This window comes from Oryza sativa, chromosome 9 (genome assembly GCF_034140825.1).
Source record: "Oryza sativa Japonica Group chromosome 9, ASM3414082v1".
Taxonomy (NCBI): domain Eukaryota; kingdom Viridiplantae; phylum Streptophyta; class Magnoliopsida; order Poales; family Poaceae; genus Oryza; species Oryza sativa.
In genome coordinates this window covers 12,645,248-12,665,468 of record NC_089043.1, presented here as the reverse complement: position 1 = coordinate 12,665,468, position 20,221 = coordinate 12,645,248, and the positions used below count along the sequence as shown (strand labels likewise).

General features: G+C 39.1%; 1 protein-coding gene across 1 annotated transcript; it reads left to right on the top strand.

Moving 5' to 3' along the window:
- Positions 1 to 17,644: 17,644 nt before the first annotated feature.
- LOC107276074 (disease resistance protein RPS2) lies at positions 17,645 to 19,855 on the top strand. The gene has a single exon (XM_015755637.1). The coding sequence runs from the start codon at positions 17,645 to 17,647 to the stop codon at positions 19,853 to 19,855; it is 2,211 nt and encodes a 736-aa protein (XP_015611123.1).
- Positions 19,856 to 20,221: the final 366 nt, after the last annotated feature.

Genomic DNA, 20,221 nt, shown 5'->3' with positions numbered 1-20,221 from the left:
CCCTTCGTGGAGAAACTCGAGGTGCAGCTGCGGACGATGATCTCGTATACAGGCCAGCACGTGCCCCCCAGCATATCGGCTTGAGTGACGACACTCCTGCTTTAAGGCCCCATCGATACGTTGACCGATGCCTTCGAGCTAGGCGCAGGCCCCATTCAGCCACGAGATATATCCGGCCGCTGATTCCTCGAGATCCCCACGGGGTACTCGGAGCTCTCTACAAACTCTCGACATGGATGTGCAGCAACTCTTCAGATACGAGTTGAACCACACCTCACGACCCCGGAGTGTCTCTACGGCCTGGTCCTTTCTCACTTCCAGCATAGTCCTCTCGAGTTCCGCGACCTCAAACTTCGTCCTCCAATACTGGATGCGACGATCCTGGTCAGAAAGCACACTCTCGAGATCTGCTCAGCATGGAAATGACTAAGTCAAGCTGCTCTTCTCTCCCGAGAACACAACGAATCAAGTTGATCCAGATGGAAGGGGAAAGGAAATCGTAACAAAGACAACCAACCACCATGCTTGTTTCCGCAGGCGAACTTCGGTCTACATCGCCTTCCGGCACATGTGGCTCGGACGCAAGTAACGGAACGACCACTGGCACCTCAGGTTGCCCACGCTGCTGGACATCCTCGACATCAACATCTCTACAGAGGACAAGGTACTCGAGATCAAAATGTTAACTTGTTCTGGTTGGTAGCCACGTCGCAAACGTCGCACTCGATCAAAGCGAGAGTTATCCCCTCACCAAAAGATCGGGCCACAAGAGAGAGAGCGTTATCACTCCTGCAGTTTCTTCAGTGACGCACTGGTGGAGGTTGACTTGTCGAGATCTATTACTGCCGGGGATCGCCGGAGAAAGGATCGAGATGAGCTAGCTAGGGTTTTTTGCGGGAGCGAAGAAGACAAGGGACGCTTGGAAGCTGGAGAGTTTTTCAACAGGCGGACTTCAAATGGGATCCCCAAAACTCCCTTAAATAGATGTACTTCCGACGGTGCGAATTCCAAGGAAAGGAGAGAGATGGCCGCCGGAAGTTTCGGGGTCCGTTACGCGCGACAGTTTTTCGAACTTCAATTTAAATTCACTCATGACCGTTGAGCTTCACCCCACGTTGTCGATCACTCCTTGTCTCTCGGTTTTCACATCGAGAACGACGACAACATCAGAAGTCGCAACCGGTCTCACGAGTTCATTTAAGCAGAAGTCGGGGGCTACTGTCAGGGTTACGGGTAAGGTATACCCTCTACCCTTCGATGTACGTTACATATCGATATGGTATGTTTCCGCGTATACGGACGTTCTCAGCATAAGTTAAGGAAGTCCATCGTAGAGTCTACAGATGGAAAGAGTCCTACTCGGATAGAACTGGGTTGTCATTGTATCGTGTCGGGTCCGATGTCTCTGAGTCCTACTTGGAGACTAGTTGACCTACGGTATAAAAGGGACCCGCCGGAGGACCTAAGGGATCGAATCTCAGAGCCAACACATCCACCACAGCCTACGAAGCCGGAGCTTATCGGAGCCAAGTCGCCGGGAGATCTAATCGGATCAATTCGACTATGATCTTGTCGGTATCACCGAACTTCACTGTTCCCTTTGTAATCTGTGGTTTCCATCATATAATCCCATATCAACTGGATTAGGGCTATTACCTACCAAGGGGCCTGAACCAGTATAATCCCTGTTTCCTGTTTGCTTGATGTCGTATTACGTAGATCCTCGTACCAGCGTACCCCAATACCCTCTATATCCGGTCTACGGGTATCCCCCGTCGACAGCGGCGTCTCGGTTTATATAGAGATAACATGACGCATGGATGTTCTCCATAACATGTGCTTGGCCTGGCCCGTGCCCGAGCCTGGCTAGGTAAAATTATGTAATCATCGTTAGTCGGAGCGAGTCAAAAGGATGAAATGACATCGTGATTCCAGATTGGTATGATTGGAAAGTGTTTTGGATAATTTTAGTTATTTTTATGTTTATATTCTAAGTAAGCTTCCGTAAGAGAGGAACTAGACTACCCACCATCGCCCGTAGATGCGGTGTCTTTTTCCCAAGCTTTCTCCTCAAAGTCAAGAGATACTATCAATCCCTCGGCAGAGTACTCCCGTCTCTTGTGTTTGAATGCAGCACAAAAAAATCTCCATGATGAAGGTAGTTTCGCAAAAATGCATGCAGCTACAAATTTATCGATTAAGACACACTTAAGGGGTTCGAGTTACTTAAGCAATGGTCTGTATTTCATGAGCTTGTTCAACTACATAACGGTTGTCAGCCATTCTGAAGTCATGAAACTGCTCCATGACGTACAAATCATTACTTAGCATTAGTTGCATCGAATTTGGTATACAGTGCATCACACAACTCCTTAGCGTCAGTCATGTGCATATACACCTCGACCATATGATCGTCAAGAACGCTAAGAATGTATCCCACAAAAGAGAGTACTGACCTCCTCAAATTCTTTATGCTTTTTAGTAGCAAGAACTCCTTCAGGTTTGCCATTACTAATCAGAACTATTTCATAGCCGTCAACCACAAAGTGACCCTGATGTGTCATCTCTTAGAGTGCATACCGGTGAATTTATCCTGTCTCAGTGCATTGGCTAAACTAGCCATAGTAAAATCACAGTTCCTAAGAAAAGGTTTTTGGATTGTTGAATATATAAGCACATATTGATTTAATTTATTCCATAAATAAATCATGATATTTCACATGTAACTTAGTATAATCGCATCATACGATCTACACATGTAAACTAGCAGTACAATATGAACATATCGAATATGCAAAACATGGTGAATGCATACCGAGGGTTCTGGACGTTCGGCTGCACAGCAAGAAGAACCCACGGTACCGGACGTTGACGAAGACGCGCAACACCTGAACGATGAGGAAGACGAGACATTATAGATGAACAGTAAGTAGTCACGTAACACACTTCCAAAAAAACCTTATTGTCACCTTCTCCCGGTGCCATCGTCAAAAGTGAAGGTTCTGGAGACCTGCTCTCCCGATCGCCTGCTTATCCATACTCCACGCTAGGGGAGCACCATCCGTTATAAGGATCTCTATTTCCTAGAATAGGCAAGATGGTACTAAACATCCCATGCATACCATCCCATGTGACATCCTGGCCCAATTAGGATGAGGCCTATGTGGCCCATGTGAGCTGTGTTCGTATGTTTAGTACCACCTTGCTAGTTTAGCAAGGGTGGAATCAATTTATAAGGCCTTGTCGCTCCAACCATGCCACTCCTGGTTAACCCTTTTACACGAAGCGAGTAAGAAAGTGTAAGTGGGGTGGTATATGTGTAAGTGGGCCCGCCCGTCAGATGGGCTGGCTATGCCCTTCTGGAGGAAGGGCTGTTACATCCCATGAGGTGAGCTTTTTTGATTTTCGAAAGAACTAATTTTCAAATGGGATAAGGCACATCTATTAATTTCAATAGAGGTGTCTAATTCCAGAACAGGATACCATGTTGTACTTTTTCTCTAGTTTCATTGGCTGCTATCTATCTATCTGTCTATTATATACTAAAAGTCCATTCAACTTCTTAAAAACGCTCTCAAGCCGCCACATGGCACTCTATAAACACTCCTATGCCGCCACGTGGCACTATTCACCGTCGATTTCCATTTAATTGGTGAACCCTTTATTTTAGACCATTAAATTAGATCTATATATATATATATACTAGAAAAAATGCCGGTGCTTTGCAACGGGTAAAAACATATTTTTGATTGTTTTAGACCAAAAGTCTATTTCTTCCTTAGTTTTTAGTCTCAGCCCAACCTCCTACCTCTCTTTTGACCCAACCCACAAGAGGACCTGTAGGTCCAGCTCTGTTTTCAACCTTCAGAAGAAAATCTAGTGTTGGTACGATGCCAAACCGATCTTCCCATCAAATCAGGTTAAACCTTTCTCAATCTTTCAAAATTGGTTGAGGGTTTTTTTTATACACTCGATCTTCTCTGTCTGTTTTTATCAAAATCGGATCGAATCTGCAAAACTTAGGATAAAACCGGTGACTTTTAAATGGAGATTAAATTCAGTGAATTAAATCAGAATTGAAAGAAAAAATCCTGAGGAAAATGGTGAGGGAGTATGGGGGAATCGATTTTTGCAATTAATTAGCGATTTTGCTATATCTCACTCGAAAGATTTTTTCTTATCTCTCACTCGATTTTCTCACTCAAATTTACAGTGCATTTTCTTGTAAATTACAGTGTAATTTATGAAACTTACACTGTAACTTTTGTAAGTTACACTGTAATTTTTGAATCTTCGCATGTAAATTTTAAATTTTGTATTGGATTTGGTCTTTTTCTTGAGGATATGGTAATTTAGTGTCCATTATGGTGTTTCTTAATTGCTTTTTGCTTTTTATTATATCTATCGGATTTTAATCCAAAGATTAAAAATATGTGTGATACGATCATAAAAATCTTTCGAAAGATGTATAGGTACTCCCATTAATTAGAGGAGGGAATCGATGTGGTGGTAGCACTAGGGTTCGGCTGGTTGACGGAAAAAACATGGCAGATAAAAAAACATTTTTTACCACGTGCGCAAAAGAATTCACTACGCGATCATCTGATGCTTGCACACGTACATGATGGGCAGAACACAAGGAGATTACTCATGTTTAAGCACATCTCACGCGGCAGAATCTACAGCACAACCACACGCTTTCTCGGCAATCCAGTTTGGATAGAGAAAAGCGCACGGAAAAAAGCCAAACTAAAAAGACGGAAAAAAAATAGCCAAACAATAGATGGACGGAACAAGCGGAAAAAAGAAAAAATAGGGGCGAAAAAAAAAGAATAGACGGATTAAAAACGGAAAAAAAAAGAGAAGCGGACAGAAAGAAAGGAGAAAACGGACGAAAGAAAAAAAAGGAAAAAGGGACGGAAAAAAAAGAAGCAACGGTGAAAAAGAAAAAAAACGGACGAATTTTTTTTTTACGGAAGCCTTCCGTATTTTTTAATCAGAGATATAGATATAGTTGATTTTTATTTAAATTGGTGGACCCATGACTTTAAAATGATTAGGTGTATATATATAATACCTTCCATGTATAAAAGGAAAAATACGTACCGTTGGCAAAAAAAAATCATAAGTACAACACATATGATTCGGAAAAAAAATAATAAAGCTTATGTTCCGTTCGCCGGAAGAAAAAAAATGATACCTGTGTGATAAAGTAAAAAAAAAACGTACATACTATAATCGGGAGAAAAATATAAAATAGAATTTTCTACCATATAAGATAAAGGAAAAACCTTATGTAGTAATATCTATCTATTATATACTAAAAGTCCATTAAACATCCTACAAACACTCCCAAACCGTCACATGGCACCATATAAATACTCCCAAGTCGCTACGTGGCAATGTAATAAAATAGAAAAATCTAACCATCGATTTTCATTCAAATCGGTGGACCCATTGTTCTAGATCGTTAGATCTATCTTAGAAAACCAAAACCTCCCACGTCCCCATACCGTGCACCATGCATAGAGTGAACAATTTGTAGGCTCCCTATTCATTTCTGTTTTTTTATCCCTATACAATTAAAATTAAAATTATCTTTTATGGAAAATAATCTCAAAAATAGGTGTTAAAGTCCATTAAACATCTTATAAATATTTCTAAATCGTTGTATAACATTATTAAATTAGAGAAACATCCATCCATTAGTTTCCACTTAAATCGACTACTTCCTCCGTTTCACAATGTAAGTCATTCTAGCATTTTCCACATGCATATTGATGTTAATGAATCTAGATAGATATATATGTCTAGATTCATTAACATCAATATGAATGTGGGAAATGCTAGAATGACTTACATTGTGAAACGGAGGAAGTAGTAATCTGCCCGTGCTAACGCTACGGAAATATTTATAGTAATACAAATCAAACAACCAAAATAAGATATATGTTTTACCAAGCATATAATGAGATAGAATTTATAGTAACTTGCACGCGTACATCACATTTTTTACGATATGTATAAGAAAAATAATTACATTCAAGATGTACAAATAAGATATAGGGCATGTTAGTGCCAAACTTTAGGCCAGTTTTGGCACTACCAATTAGGGTAGAATTGTAAATAAGTGCCTTTGGATTTATGCCAATTGAGAGCCAAATTTCAAATTGTGAAAAATAATATTCTAGAATTGTGCCAAATTGAGTATAGGTATTACCAAGCATTTGGCTTCAAACCAAATCATTACATTCACTATTTAAATTACCAAAAAATTGGTATGGCAACATTTTGGTATCAAACCAAAACGCCCCATAGTACAAAGCGAATTCAGACTTTAATTACATTTCAGAGTTCAATTGCAAAACAACATACATCAAATTTAGAAAATGTTTCCTACTTACTCAAGGAAAACAAACTTCACAAAAAGGTTTACCATGATACATCTTGATTTGTCATGTAAATCATCACTATTTGCCATATCCATGCACATGGGCCAAATTAATTAAACTGGGGTTTTACTTGTCATGGAGCTTGTGAAGCGCATAAGCACAATTAGATCACAAGGAACTACTTCACAATGCGGCTCAACAGACAATAACATATATGAGAAACGCCCAAGGGTATTTCGGCTAGCTCCACAAGGTGGTGGGCTAGACGGTCTGGGTTCGAAGCCTCACTCCTTCTAATTATTTGATATTAGGTACTACCCTAATATTCGTGTCTTTTTGACAATAACATATCAAAGCCATAATATTCACATATTTTTGACAATAACATATCAAAGGTAGCTTTGCCGGTGCTTCATCGCTATGCTCCCATCAACTCCATTCATCATAGACCTAACTTCATTCTCCATGAGCTTTACAGTATACAATAAATAGGATATAGATTCCAAAATACTAAGCATGAGAACAACCCCATCATATAAATGACACCAAAATCTTAGTATATCAAATAAGTGTCAACTGTGCCAATTCGAACAGCTTCTCCATGGTCTCACCAGTCGCACACTGCGTTGAGTAATCCAGACATATGCCTTAATACTTTCTGTCAACCAACAAATACGTCAGCTATGAAAGCAGAAACTCACACAAGCAACAGCAGGAATTTAAACCCTTACATTGTCATTTCCTAGCAGCGCTCGACATCATCTATCAGATCATGCATGTATTTTTTTTTCTCTAAATCGGACCAATGTAAGCCTGCTCCTCGCATGTGTTGCAAAATGCCAAACCATAGGGAGCGAAGTCCATATTATCCATTTACTTTGATATCTGAAATCACCATGCCAGGGTTTTGAATCAAACATATTAGAATCATGTGAATTAAGCCAGGGACTCCATGCAAGAGGTAATGGTTAAACCGGCAAGAGTTAAAATATTCTGATTAACAGATGAGTTTAGCTAATTGTGACAAAGAATGACATAAAACAAATATCAATTTTTGATTTCTTTCATGATATTGAAGTATATTAATTGAAGGGATGATATATATATTTACAGGAAACTTAGGGCTTGTTCGGCAAGCATAGATTTCTCAGGGGAGATCCCCTGCCACCACCCAATTCCCCTCTACTGTGGGATTGTGACGGTTTGGATAACAGGGAGAGGCGGGGATATTGTCTCACATCAAATTCAGAATTTAAATAGCACTCATGCATTATAGCAGTCTGGCCAAAGTTTCATTATCCTCACATTACAGAAATAATTTGCAACAGTGAAAATAAAATACATGGTATTAAGTAATCATGGTGGCTAGACCCTTCCAATAATCGTTGACTATTGTTGGTCACAATTGAGCTGCCGCTAGCCACAAGCATTATGCCAATTCGAACCATTTTCATGTTATTATGGTTAGACTAATGCATGTGCTGCCATAGATGCCATTGCGTGCAGCTATGAAAAAGCTCCGTAACCAAATATCAACTAAATAATCAATGCAGTAAATTAAACTGTGGAAGAGATTAATTAATCATCACCTAGAACCAAACCTGTTAGATATTAATTGATCGGGAGCCGTTGGATCGACGTCGTTAGAAACTCTATAGAAGCACTCCAAAAATATTCAACTCTTATCAGAAAGCACCCTAAAACTTCCATGTTCATATCCTTATGTAAGGACCACAGAAAAGTGCAGTTGTTGACTCTGCTCTCCTAAAAATCCCACTTTACTTCAACTTCCTTTTTCAAAGTGGCTAGAAGGTTTCCAGGCACCTCAAAAGAAATTAACCAATACATGAGTTCTAATAAAAGGATGATTAATAAAAGTATTAGGTTGTGGTCACAGTAGTAATCTGACTGTGAGAAATGAGTCATGCAAAAAAGGATGAACGATAAGTGCTAAAATATGGCAACGATGAGGCAGCACTAACCTGAGAAATATCAAGAGCCTTTCTTCCACCTCATCAGAAAAAGGATTGGTGTAACAATTTATGGGGAATATTGTCGATAGGAAACAACTTACTAAAATTCTGCATGAAAACAATCTAGTTCCTTTCCATCAATTTGTGAAACAGTTCAAGAATAGCATATCGAAAGCCTGTTTAGAAGAAGCATATATATTAGTCAAAGTCGGGCAATACCTTTCAGAAAATACGAAAAGCTCAAACCTTTTTTTTTCGCCAATGCCGAAAGGTTCAAGCCTGTAGGAAAGGCAAAAACATGACAAGGATTCACGTAGTATTGTGGCAAAAATTGTGCTCATCCTGCATCAAGGCGTCCACCATCGTATGGAGAGTAGAGTAGCTGGAGCTACTATTATCTTAAATACATGAGGAATTTTATGGTCCTTGAGGAGGTACCATGAGGTACAAAAATTTAGTGTAAAATTTGGCACCTCATAGTACCTAGATACCAAGAGGTACCAAATTTACAATAGAAAAAGTGGTACCTCATGGTACCTCCTCAAGGATCGTAAAATTGCTCTAAATACATATATGTAGCAAGCCACCACGGACAAGTTTGATTATTTTGTTTGAAGTCATTCCACAAACACTTCCGAAGCACTTCTCGATACTGTTGAAGATGCAGTGATGCTTGTGAATTGTGATGCAAACAATCTTCTCGGACTTGTTTGGGCTAGGGAAAGAGTCCAAGCTCTGCACTGATTTTTATCTCGTGTTCTAATCAAAACAAATGAAAAACTGAGTCATGCTCGGGCCAAGACAATGAAGATATAGAAACCAATCAATCAGGGAGCAGCAAATCGAAATGCTCACCTGTGTTACTTGCCTCCATGTGTTTTGGCTGCCGTTGGTGGACACTTCCCATTCTCGGACGGCTACGAGCTCGTCCGTTCCGATTGTCACGTCGGCGCTCGGAGTCTTGCCGGCGACCGTGGTGGCAGGAGACTGGGCGGCCATCTGGCTGCGTACAACGAAAGGGTTCAGGGACGGCCGTCGGTCGAGGTGAATCTGAGTGGCCGCCGGTGAAGGCGATCGATCCGATTTGGATCAGATCGGGAGGGACGCGCGATAGAAAGAGGAGGGAGGGCGCAGTGATTTTGCCGCGGGAAGGGAGGCGGATCTGGATCGGGAGGGAGGGAGGCTGGGTGCCGTTGGATCGATGTCATCAGATGGTTTTCGATCGTTGGATGTGTCACACGATGAATGAGTAAAACTATTTGTTGAACTATAAGGTAGATAGATAGATTAACACATTATTTACATCGTTATTGTTTCTAATTTTTTTAATAAAAAAATATCCCAAACCATCTTCCCTTCCTCTCCATCCCTATGGGTGTTTTGCTAAGCCACTACTTGTCCTACTTAAATTAGAAAAAAACATAATACATCTAAGGAAAAAAATAATATTCAACCATCGGTTTTTTACTTAAACATCAACAAATATCCCAACTTAATTTGTTATAAAACTGGTAGACCCGTTACTTATAGAGAAATATCCTTGTGTACCCCTGAAATTTCACCTAATCCCTTTTACACTCTTAAATTTTGCTCATTCACTTACATACCCATGACTTTTAGTTTGGATCTCTTCCATGCCATTTCCGCTAGTTGACCGTTAAATTCTTATGAAAAAGCCCATTTTGCCCTTGGCTATCAGCAAACATATAAATTAATAGTGTATTGTTGGAGCGTAAAACTTTGTTAGATGGGACTATTATATTTATGAGTTAGTTATACACCATATTATTTGCAATAAATATACTTTTAGATATGACAAAAAATCAATACTTATTTATTAGTTATTAAAAGTTGTTTATGTAGCATATAAATATGTTTGTCTTATACAACAAAGCTGTTGTATTACTATCAAAACACATATGCTACATACAAAAAACTTTTAATAACTAATAAATAAATATTAACTTTTTATATCATATCTAAAAGTAAATTTGTCACAAATAATATGGTGCATAACAATCTCATAAATATAATAGTCTCATCCAACAAATTTCTACACTCCAACAATGTACTCTATTAATTTATTATGTTTCAAATGGACTTTTTCATAAGAATTTAATGGTCAACTGACGGTCAACTAGCGAAAATAGCGTAGAAGGGATCCAAACTAAAATTCAGGGGTACGTAAGGGGATGAGCAAAATTCAGGGGCTTATAAAGGGCTAGGTTGACTTTCATGGGTACATAGGGAATTTTCTCCCAAATATCCCGTTAGACATCTAATTAATGACTTTCTATCAACTTTTTCTCAGCTTGTATATAGGAGCTATTTACCCATACATTTTGATATTGATGCTTTTATCAATAAATGATCATTTTAAGAGAAAAATAAATAATCATAAGATGATCATAGCATCTAAATTATATATATGATCTATGAAGTCACGTGGCCAGTTGAACAACACACTAGGAGTGAAAAACAACCAGGATGTGACCTCAACAATATATAAGCCAATTACATATAGGCATTAAAAGATCATGTCCTTTTTTAAAAAAACTTGCTACAGTACATCGTGAATTTGTGACTTATAACTTTGAACAATCTAGAAACATGTAATTATTACATGATACTCTAGTTTAGTGGTAATTTGCTAAGAAAATATTACGACATCTATTTTAATTTTTCTTACTTAATTGGAGCGAGATAATTTAGAATTGGTACCTTTACCCCATGCCAGGTTGTAGGATCAATCCACTTATATTTTCATCCCGACTTACTGAGGTCAAAGCATTTCAAAGATGCTTCATAAAGTGGATTTATCCAAAGAAAAAGAAGATAAAATGAAATGAAAATTGAACAAAATTTATCTAATTTAAATTTTTTTTGTTGGGTTTATAACCCATTCTAAATAGAAATATTCAAACATTTTAGCAAGACTAATAAAATGAATATATTTAAAATTTCAAATAGAATCTAACAAAAAAAAATTAGACATTCATAGGAAACACATCTATTGTTTCGACACAAAATTTTCCCATGAACTAGAAACAACACGGTTAAAAGTAATTTTAGTTCACAATTTATATGTTGCAAGTAACCAGCGTTCAAAGCACGTTAAATAAGTTTAATTTTAGTTTATGATAAAGTGAAAGAATATTTTTGATAGAAAACCATCCAATTCCACACATGGATATTCGTAATAAAATTTTACGCACATGCCCGCACATATGTGCGGGCTACCTTCCTAGTTATTTATATAATCTTTCCATGTCATATTTAGACGACATACAAATACAAATGACTCAATATCGTCTGGAGTAGATTGCCTACTCCACTATCTGACTATTAGAACGCCTGGTAATCAATAGAGCCAACATATTCTCACTCATCTTCGCTTCGTATAGGGCTAGATATCAAGTTGGTTTGGCTCGGCTCGTTTGCTAGCTTGAGCCAGCTCATTTAGCTCGTGAGCCAAAGAAATAAAACATTAAGCATGCAATATATAGCAACGATACATCATTTACATACTTCAATCAAAGAAACAAAGCAAATATCAAGTACGCAACTATATCAAGTGTCAATGCAAGTATTATGATTAAGGTCCATCGTACGTCCATTCATCCATTAGAAGTATCAAGTATGCAACAAAGGAAATAAGGAAAAGAAAGGGATGCAGATGGAGTCTGGTTTCCTACTTGGCACCAATTTGTCGGCACTGGTTCTGGAACCGGCACCTATAGAGATTATAGGTGCCTCCCCACAACCAACACCTATACTCCCTCTATCCCATAATATAAGGCGCGGTCAAAATTAGCACGGTCTCCAAAATTAATCTTTAACTTATAATTTCTCATATACTATAAGGTTTATAGCAATAAAATTATAACCATATGAAAGTAAATTTAAATCTCAATCTAATGATATAATTTTTAACAAATAAAATTCATTTTATATTATAGTAAGTGTTGGTCAAATGCTTTAAAAGTTAAATCTTGAAATACGTGAACGCCTTATATTATGGGATGGAGGGAGTAGTATTCAATTAAATAAATAAAAAAAAGAGTCCAATGGACCGTCGTTGCCAGATCCTGGGTCCGGCGGTGAGGTTTGGGAGGAGCTCAGTGAGGGGAGGAACGCGACAGCCTCCACTTTCACCTACTTCCCAGTCGTCGGCCGCCACCTTGCCCTCCTTGCTGGCCTTCTCCACCGCCACCGTCTCCGGATCTAGATGAGAAGATGGGCAGAGGACGCGGCGGCGGGGCACCTGGAGAACCCCTTGACGGGCAATCGTCATACAACCAGTCTGACTGCCGATAGTGGGTTGATCAGACCGACGGCATGTGGTCGGTCAAATTTGCAGAGTCTGATTCTGAGTTTGATTTGTCGGTTCTCAGGTTTTCTTGTTTGGGCCTGAGATTTTCGAGTTCTAATTGATTTCTATATCTAATTGCACATGGAAAAGTTCACCCCTCGTATAAATATACGGAGCTAAGACCATTGAAAAAAAAATCAATCAACCATTAAAATCAATCTATTACCCCTACCTTCTACTCTACATCTCACTCCTTGCTACCTATCCCCAAATTGCTCATCATCTCTCATCTGTACAACATTAGAGAACATCTTAGCTGGAATGCTGAGACTAAGATAAACTGACGTACGTTCACCGTGACGGGTCCCTCCTGGGTTTTTGTTCGGCGTCCTGTACCTTTCCCTACGACACCGCGTCTCCGAGTGTCAGTATGGGTTGCACATAATGCTCAAGGTGTGTGTGGTGACGCGATTAGGCGTCAACAAGTTGTCCATACACTAAATTTGTAATTTGAATAGCTGATGCTTTAACTCTAATTGATGCGTATACGATAGCACAACTATGTAGTTGTTTGTTTCTTTTTTTAAACCAGAAGCGCGCCAGAGTAAGCGCACAGTAGTAAGAAGTAAGAACAAATAGATGGGCTGTAACAAAAAGTTCTCAAAAGATTTGAGAGCTCAGTTCATCGGTTATATGAGTTTAATTTATGGACATCCTCCACCCTGTCATCCATTTACTTATATCTCTGTACTATGCTTCTCAAATACGCAACTACGACTGCAGTTGTACGTTTATTTATAAAACTCAAGTGTGCTAAACTAAAGCAAGCACGGCTCAGAAGCAAGAGCAATCAATGGGCTATTATTAATTTTCTCAAAGATCAGTAGTACTTCAGTACGTTGTGTCTGTTCATGGGCATCGACCACCCTGTCATTCAATCTTAAAAAACGGTCCCTTGGATTCTTCCAACATTCTGACTTCGAGGTTTCAATTGTATTAATTTGTTGTAACATAAGGGAGTATTTCTTTGCCAATCATGCCATTTCATAAATGTTTTTTCCTTTCGGCATTCTTTTACTGAGTCACAAGAGGTTTTCATCCAATCCGGCAACAATGTGTCCGCCACTTGAGTTGGATCTTGTTAAATATTTTTTAAAGTGCCATGTTGGCAAGTTAGAGCCATGAGGAGCACTAGTGTGTATATATATACAGTGGCACTCGATGGTCTGATTCGACATAGCAACGAGAGCAACGTGCTTTGGTATCTCATCAAGCAGGCATTGGGATAAGCACATATCAAGCTGGAGCAAATGATCTTAAGATGACAGTTTTCAGTACATAAGGTATATATGCGGTTGTTCTGTTTTGGTTCTTTACTGTTAGATACTTATTAGAATTGATGCTTCATGCTTGTAGACTCATCAAGTAGCTAGGAGGAATATCATCCAAACACGGCGTGCTATTGTACTGCTCCGTAAAGCTTAGGTTGTTCTTTTCAGCAACTCAGAGATAGCAACTTTCTCGTTTTTGATTACTAAGTTACCCAAACTTCTTAACGGTATATTTTATGTAAAAAAATCAATACATAAGCTATTTTAGAAAGAAGCGAATAAATCCATTTTTAAAATATATAATAGTGTCATTAATCATGCGTTAATGATTCGTCCAGGTTTTCAAATTGCGAACAGTTCCATCCGAACTAGGCCTAAAACCGACCATATGCACCAACTCTCGCCTTGACCACTAGTGCAAGCTTTGATTTGTTAGCACTATTATGGGCAATCTTTCATTTTATGCATTATCCAGTCATGCCTTTTCTTTCTTTTGGCTTTTCCTTTCTATTGGAGCTTTTCACAAGCTCCTTGCAAATATTACTAATGTGCTAGCAGTAGAATTGATATACATGAGCCATCGATTTACAAAATGTCTCTCTCCCTTTGATTTTACTACAAGCAATCGAATCGATAATGGAAATAGACATGGGCACTTGAATAAAAAAAATATCGTGGTGGTGCGGGGTGGGGGTGAGAGAGGATGATAATAAGATCACCTTGAAAGTTGTAAACTTCTCCTTCTGTTAATATATACCTTTTCTGTTTCATACTATAAGACGTTTTGATTGTTTTCTAAGTCAAACCTCTTTATGTTTGATTAAGTTTATAGAAAATGCAGCAACATTTATAACACCAAATCAGTTTTATTAAATATAAGACTGATTATATTTTGATAGTATGTTCATTTTGTGTTGAAAAGGTTACTACATTTCTCTATAAATTTTATCAAACTCAATGAAATTTGATATTTGGAAAAGTCAAAACGTCTTATAATATGAAACTTAGGGAATACATACACAAGCTTTTCTCATCTTTCAAAACAAAAGAATATGCAAAATTTTTAACACGAGAGATTTTTCACTGTGTTACACCTTAATTAAGCAAGTTTTATGTTGCATGCATGGTTTTTTTTTTTGTCATGTATATATTCATGAATATAAACGGGGAGGTATCAGCTTAAAAACATCCCAATTGACTTAAAATAGCTAGTGAAAACCACTATACAAATACCCCTAAAAACACTAACATATCTAAAGGGTTGATATCATATGACCACGTAATTTTCAAGATGAAACTCAATTTGTTCATAAGATCTGGAATTCACAAATGGTGGAATGAATTGCGGAAAAACCCATCAAACTTCAAATTTGTATACCACTTCAACACTATTCATTCTAATGTTTCTTAATTTCATATCATCCAAATGAGATAATATAGGAAACTGATTCTATACTCCTAGGTGTATGTACTCCTGGTCTCATCCACCGTTCATCCGCAACTAGCAATATATATATATATATATATATATATATATATATATATATATATATATAATTGAATATGTTTTTTGGGGTGTTTCTTAGAACATACAAGTGTAGTCCCTGAACCGTTTTTCATGATTCTCAACAGTTTTGATGATTTCCGTTGGATATTTCCTCATATAAATGTTTTGGTTTTTCACTTTTTTTTTCCTTGGACTCGAGAATTAATCCTGATCAATATAATCTCTCAAGGTCAAATCCTATTACATGCCTCAACCCCTGGCTTAGTTTTGTAAATCAACTCCAATGTTTAGTCGAGCTCATCCCCAACTCTCAAAAGCTGGGTAGAATTTGCTCATCTTCTCACTTGTATGCCAATTTGAGCCATGTGCAATTTGCTAAATTGCGGAGGTAGTAGTGTTAGGGTATTATTATCTCTACGTAGATGAGTTAGCACAAAACATGGGTTGAAACATGCATAGCGTGGCGTCTGGATAACTGAAATAGTGGGCATGCTAAAATCTGAATTTGGAAATTAAATTTGTGATTACTAGAAATCGACCCTTTTCTCGCCAAAAAAAACTAAGGGTGATATGCCATATATATTTCACTATATAATGGACTTCTGGATAATGTACAAGATAGAAATGTCAATAAATTAGCATTAGCTCTCTCTAAGCTACTAATGTTCAAGTTTGCCTTAACACCATCAACTTGCACATTTGTATGCTTGGGTCACATATTTTAAATAGCTTTTTTGGATGAGTCACACATGTAGCAATCGTAGATATACACCAATTAAAACTTACATACCCTTACTCTTATCTGACACTGCAAATCAAAATTTAATTTACTGTTTTAATAGATTGAAATAAAATCAATACAACTACAAGATATCTGATAAGAGCCATCAGTACTTGTATATACTTCATGCAATCGGTATTAAACATGGGCCCATATCAGTGATAGTAACAGATAAAAAGAGCTGCAATAAATTTCCATAGGTACAATTATGGGTACCACTTAAATTAAAACATATTAAAGAAAGCTCTCTTCAACTTGCAGCAATAGAGTCAGGCCTCATGACTAGTCCCTGGTCTTTGGCCGAGACCCCCTGACAAAAACACCACATTGTATGGGAGTGACTCCATCCCTTCTTTCTCCTTTAATACCCCTTTAAATCCACTATTGCAAATGCTCTAACCCCTCTTATTTCCTATTCTTAGACCATGTTAGTAAAAATTACATTTTTCCTCCTAAGGCTTGTGGGGTATCATCAAACCTTTGATTCATTCAACCAATGCAAAATAGTCCGTACTGTTTTGATTTGGAAATCAGGTACAAGGCCAGTACAGATTTTTCCTCTCTCAAAAGCCTTGCCAATAGGCCTCAGGCTTCTGAAAGAGAGTTTAGCTCCATTGCGGTACAGAATGAGTTTATATCTGAAACCTTCAGGCTGATTAATCTGCACTGATATTTAATAATTATTTATACCATCCTCGCAGTATCTTCAGTATCTCGATTAATTGGTCGATCTACTCTGCTCACTCATCTCCTAAAGAGTGCACAAGTATTGAGGAATATTTACTTTGGCATTCAGTAAGTATTACCCTCCTACTACTGTTACTGAATAATGTTTGTTCAAATGTTCATACCATTTCTGTCCACTGTAGAGATGGGTTCCATTGCCCAGATTGCCGTAGGAGCCACCACAATAATGTGTCGCATCGGCGGATGGCTTCTACCACACCTAACATATCCTTTCAAAACTGCGCAAAATGTTAAGAAGCTAACAGAGCTTAGAAGAAAACTGCAAGCAAGGAGGGATGATATTGAGCTAATGATTGAGAATGCAGAGAGGAAGCAGAAAGTTTGCCCACATGTAGTGAGGGATTGGATGGAAGATGCAGAACATGCCATTGGTGAAGCAGATGAAATAAAAACCGAGTATGACAATAGGACTCCATGTTTTCAAAGGTTGACGCCAAATTTAAATGTTGCAAGGAGCTACAGGATCAGCAAGAGAGCCAGAAAGAGTATGATAAAGTTGAAGCAAGTGTACGCGGGAGGTGAATTTAGTGAAGGTGAATTTCCTTGCAAACCTCCACCCAAAGTCGAGCACAGGCCTATCGGAACATCGGTGGTGATCGGAATGGAGCATTACCTTGACATGGTCATGTGCTACCTCAGAGAGAAAGATAAGAACATCCCTGTAATTGGGATATGGGGAATGGGTGGAGTTGGGAAGACGACGCTGCTAAAGCTCATCAACAATGAATTCCTTGGTACTGTTGATGGCCTGCACTTCGATCTTGTCATCTGTGTTACAGCATCAAGGAGCTGCAGGCCAGAGAATCTTCAGATAAACTTACTTGAGAAACTTGGGCTGGAGCTGAGGATGGACACCGGGAGAGAATCCCGTCGTGCAGCTATCTTCGACTATCTCTGGAACAAGAACTTCTTGCTTCTCCTGGATGACCTGTGGGAGAAAATTAGCCTCGAAGAAATCGGGGTTCCACCGCCAGGTCGTGACAAGATCCATAAAGTAGTCCTAGCAACCCGTTCGGAGCAAGTGTGTGCTGAAATGGAGGCAAGAACAACAATAAAAGTGGAATGCCTACCTCAAGATGATGCATGGAAGCTATTCCTATCCAATGTCACAGAAGCAACTATCAACTTGGACATGAGGATACAACGTTTAGCAAGGGAGGTTTGTGACAGGTGCAAAGGACTTCCCCTAGCACTTGTTTCTGTTGGGAGGACCATGTCGATAAGAAGGCAGTGGCAAGAGTGGGAGGCTGCCCTCAGATCACTCAACAAGAGCTACCAACTTTTCGAAAAATCAGGATTGAAGAAGGAAAACGCTATTCTTGCCACCTTGAGGCTTACCTATGACAACCTGAGTAGTGATCACCTGAGAGAATGCTTCTTGGCTTGTGCCATCTGGCCACAAGACTACTCAATATGGAACATTGACCTGGTGAACTGTTGGATTGGATTGGGTTTGATACCTATAGGAAGAGCACTATGTCAAAGCCACAATGATGGGTATAGTGTTATATGGCAGCTGAAAAGGGTGTGCTTACTGGAGGAGGGGGACATAGGGCACACTGAGGTCCGGCTTCATGACACGATCCGTGACATGGCGCTCTGGATCACATCAGAGAAAGGTTGGCTTATGCAAGCAGGCCTTGGTATGAGGAGGGTTACGGATATAGAGAGATGGGCCAGTGCTACAACGATCTCACTGATGTGCAACTTCGTTGAATCTCTGCCTTCTGTGCTCCCAAGCTGCCCGAATTTGTCGGTGCTTGTCCTTCAGCAGAATTTCCATTTCAGTGAGATACTACCAACTTTCTTCCAAAGTATGTCTGCACTCACGTACTTGGATCTAAGTTGGACCCAATTTGAGTATCTTCCAAGGGAGATATGCCACCTCGTCAATTTGCAGTGCCTCAACCTTGCTGACTCATTCATAGCCTCTCTTCCTGAAAAGTTTGGTGACTTGAAACAGTTAAGGATACTGAACCTCAGTTTCACAAACCATCTGATGAACATACCTTATGGTGTGATATCCAGGCTTTCAATGTTGAAAGTGTTGTACTTATACCAAAGTAAGTATACGGGCTTCGAGAAGGAATTTGATGGTAGTTGTGCAAATGGCAAGCAAATTAACGAGTTCAGCTTAACTGAATTGGATTGCTTTGACAACGGGCTAGCCCTTGGTATCACTGTCAGGACAAGCCTTGCTCTCAAGAAGTTGTCCGAACTTCCTGACATTAATGTACACCATCTTGGTGTAGAACAACTTCAAGGAGAATCCTCTGTCAGCTTAAAATTGAAGAGTAGCATGTCAGTGGTGAACTTCAAAATGTGCCTCGGCATAGAAACCTTGTCAATTGAATATGTTGATGATAGTTACCCTGAAAAGGCAATCCCATACTTGGAGTTCCTAACATTCTGGCGCCTGCCAAAACTAAGTAAAGTAAGCCTGGGGCATGATCTCCTCTATATCCGTATGCTGAACATCGTCGAGAACAATGGACTTACTGATCTCACCTGGATTATCAAATTGCCATACTTGGAACACCTTGACTTGTCATTTTGCAGCATGCTCAAATGTATCATAGCTGACACAGATGATGGAGAAGAAAGTGAAATCATGGCAGACAACAACAGAGTCCATGCCTTCCCTAAACTCAGAATACTACAGTTGAACTACTTGCCAAATCTGGAAATATTCAGCAGGCTTAAGCTGGAAAGCCCTTGTTTGGAATACATGGATGTGTTTGGGTGTCCATTGCTTCAGGAGTTCCCTCTCCAAGCAACACATGAAGGGATTACTCATCTAAAGCGGATATGAGGAGAGGAGCAATGGTGGAGCAAACTACGGTGGGATTGCAACAAAGCCTTTGCGCTTTACGCGCCATTCTTCAAAGTGTTTGAGAAGAACCTGGAGACCTTTGAGCCAACATTGGGCACCAATCCCTTTATCGCGTCAAAGAGTTCTTTCTTTGCACACCGGAGGCCAATGATGCGCACAGCCATACAATTCTCGTCATATCTTTCCTTGCTTTTGGGTGGTCAAACGTCAAACTAGACAGGTTAATTAATGGTCCTCACACCTGGATTTGTGCTTGATTATCGCGATATGACAGAAGAATTCATTTAATTATTGGCGGATATAATCTTTAATAATAGCGAGTTTTTGTGCCATGTTATTCCCATT